Below are 2,761 nucleotides of genomic sequence, written 5' to 3'. Positions count from 1 at the left end.
AGGAGTAAACAAATGGAGCGCCAGAGGAAAACCGTATATTCAGCTAGACAGAAGACGCATAGTTCTGTAATCATTCATCACAATATAATAGTATATTACATAACGAGAGTTGTTTTCGTGTAAGCGTAATTGTATTAAGCACTTATCACTTGGCCTACCTGGAAACTGCCAGTAGCATATTATAGAAGCTTAATGCTAGCTGAAGTTGCAAATGAGCAGGAATAGGTAAACCTCATGCACTTCCAATTCTACTTAAAGCTAAAGGTTAAATACATCGATAACATTTTTTCTTCCGAAACCGATATCTGAAGAAATTCCTGCTCTCCGTAGAACTGGAAAGGATCTTGTATATCTCGTATTTATTATATATATATTCTTTGGAACCCACTCGGGCCTTTCTTAAACAACATATTGCATACATTCTTCCGAATCGTTCATATTAATAATACATTTAACAAAACGTTTGAATAACAAATGGTAATTCTCAGCTCAACTATGACAGAAGGTGTGGTACCAGAATGGTTAGGTTAGAAAAACACACTCAAGGGTCCTATACTCCACACTCAAGTCCAAGTCGCCCTTACACGTCAGCTGATCTCGAAGTGACGACTATAAAACGCATTTTTCATTATGACAGTCACTTGAGTGTTCAGTGTCACTTGAGAAGCGTCTATAAATACGGCCAAAAGTTATAAGACCGATAATTTTATGGGTTTCCCAACGGTGACAGACAAAGTCATATCGAGCTCATAACAATCCGTTGGATAAGTACCTTTTTAGTTCGACCGACAGAGGGAACTGCTTGATAGGGTATGTTCCATTTTTGACTGGTAGTACGGAAGGTGCAAAATACCGGTAAAACAGAAGCGGATAGTAACGAACTTTCACTTTTGTGCATCGCAAGCTAGATGACGCCACAAAAAAACGCATTTTTATCGGTCGGTAAACATATGGTTTGAAGATGTTTCAAAAAACCGCCACAGATTTGATGTAAAAGCTCTCTGGTTTTTATCTGAATTCAGCATAACTGTTCACTAACGGACAATCAATTCCTTCTCACAGTATATGTTTTAAGATAGTCCCCAATAGGTCCAATAATACACTGAAACAGTGTTTGGTTAAACGAAAGCTGTCGCGAAATTCAGAATCTCCATATTTGTTCATTTGGTCCTCTCGTTCAAGATGCCGTCATGGCCGTTCAATATAACTTAGAAGTACAATAATTTCATCATCAGAAGATGAACTCGAATTATCCATTTTAAATAATTATAGTAAATTTTTATACGTTAAACAAAACAAAACTGTTATGCAATGCTGTTATATAATAAGAATAGGTTATGTTAGGTTAGAATCGCTCTGTTGTAAAAATCAAAACAAACCCTACACGCTTGCGTCAGACGTTATGAAGCCGATAACCATCCATCTTTGAGTAGATATCTATTCGATAACTTATGGAACCAATAAGCTTTAAACAGACGTTGAGAAACCCAGCAGACGTGATTTTGGTAGTTTATGAGACTCACAAGCTTATGTAACCGATATGTTGGAGTTCGGAAAGCGGGCATAAGACGTGACCCTCTGTTTAGGTAATGAGGATGACGCTGTCGTCGCTCAATTGGAGACGGAGAGAGATGGTTCGGTGGCTCGTGACCTGCGCCGTTGAGCTGGGCCTGGAGGCGCTGACGTCTCTGATGCAAAACTGGTTTCAGTTTTTCACGGCCACTGAGGCTGCCGGCCCCGTCGCCACCACCATCATGTCCAGGGGCACCATGGTTCGGTTGCAGCTCGGGTTCCAGCAGCAAGATGAGCTGAGTTCGTGTGCTCGCACTTTGGCCCTGCAATGCGCCACTAAGGTAAAGCCGCAACTTTGCCCCACGCTCTCGTACTAAAGTTGACTTGGTTGCTTCCAGGACCCGCCCAATTGTGCCTTAAACGCGCTGACTCTGTGCGAGAACGAGGCGCTGGCCTTCGAGACGGCGTACCAGATCGTGGTGGAGGCCGCTTCGCATATAATGACGTCGTCGCAACTCTTTACAATCGCTCGCTACATGGAGCATCGCGGCTATCCAGCCCGCGCCTATAAACTGGCCATGCTTGCCATGAAGAACGTCCATCTGGCCTACAACCAGGTAAAGCTCGGGTTTTTCCCGACCGATTTTCAATCGCCGCCCTAACGACCCATGGGGTTTCCTGTAGGATACACATCCAGCAATCAACGACATTCACTGGGCGATGGCGCTGGCCCATTCCTTGGGAAAGACGGAATTGGGGCACATGGTGCCCCTGCTGGTCAAGAACGTGCAGTGCGCCACTGTTTTAAGCGATGTGTTGCGACGATGCGGAGCGTCCGCCCCTGGAGGACCCACCGGGCCGCCCATCCAACCAGATGCTAAACATGCCTCAGCCCGGACTAGATGCATTCCAGGTGGGATATCGCTCTCCAATAGCGTGGGACCGGCGTTGACGATCGGACGTGTCTTTGTAGGGCCGAAGCCGCTGTCCTTCGACCGACCGCCACTGCGTCCTTTACTGGAGGCGGCAGTCAACGCCTACATCAACACAACTCATTCCCGGTTGGCGCACATTTCGCCCAGACACTATGCTGATTTTATCGAGTTTTTGGGACGGGCCAGGGACACTTTTGCCCTCGCCCACGACGGTCATGCCCAATTTGCGCATCTCATCGAAAACATGAAGGTGAGGCTTTAGTGGCGTAGGTTCGCACACATTTACGGGCTCCCAAACAATGTTTCTTAGTGGA

The 2,761-nt window shown here is 45.6% G+C and overlaps 1 protein-coding gene across 1 annotated transcript in view; it reads left to right on the top strand.

Moving 5' to 3' along the window:
- The window catches only part of LOC109534831 (zinc finger SWIM domain-containing protein 4), a gene marked incomplete at its 5' end in the record, with an annotated part of 9,899 nt that overhangs the window by 3,170 nt on the left and 3,968 nt on the right, over positions 1 to 2,761 (top strand). The window contains 4 exon segments of the mRNA XM_019900609.2: positions 1,587 to 1,853; positions 1,911 to 2,129; positions 2,197 to 2,425; positions 2,486 to 2,697. Of these exon segments, the coding sequence (XP_019756168.2) occupies positions 1,587 to 1,853; positions 1,911 to 2,129; positions 2,197 to 2,425; positions 2,486 to 2,697 (927 nt within the window).

This window comes from Dendroctonus ponderosae, unplaced genomic scaffold (assembly GCF_020466585.1).
Source record: "Dendroctonus ponderosae isolate FM_Combo_2020 unplaced genomic scaffold, Dpon_F_20191213v2 Dpon_F_20191213_10, whole genome shotgun sequence".
NCBI classification, from domain to species: Eukaryota; Metazoa; Arthropoda; class Insecta; order Coleoptera; family Curculionidae; genus Dendroctonus; species Dendroctonus ponderosae.
This window is presented reverse-complemented; position numbering and strand designations above follow the sequence as displayed.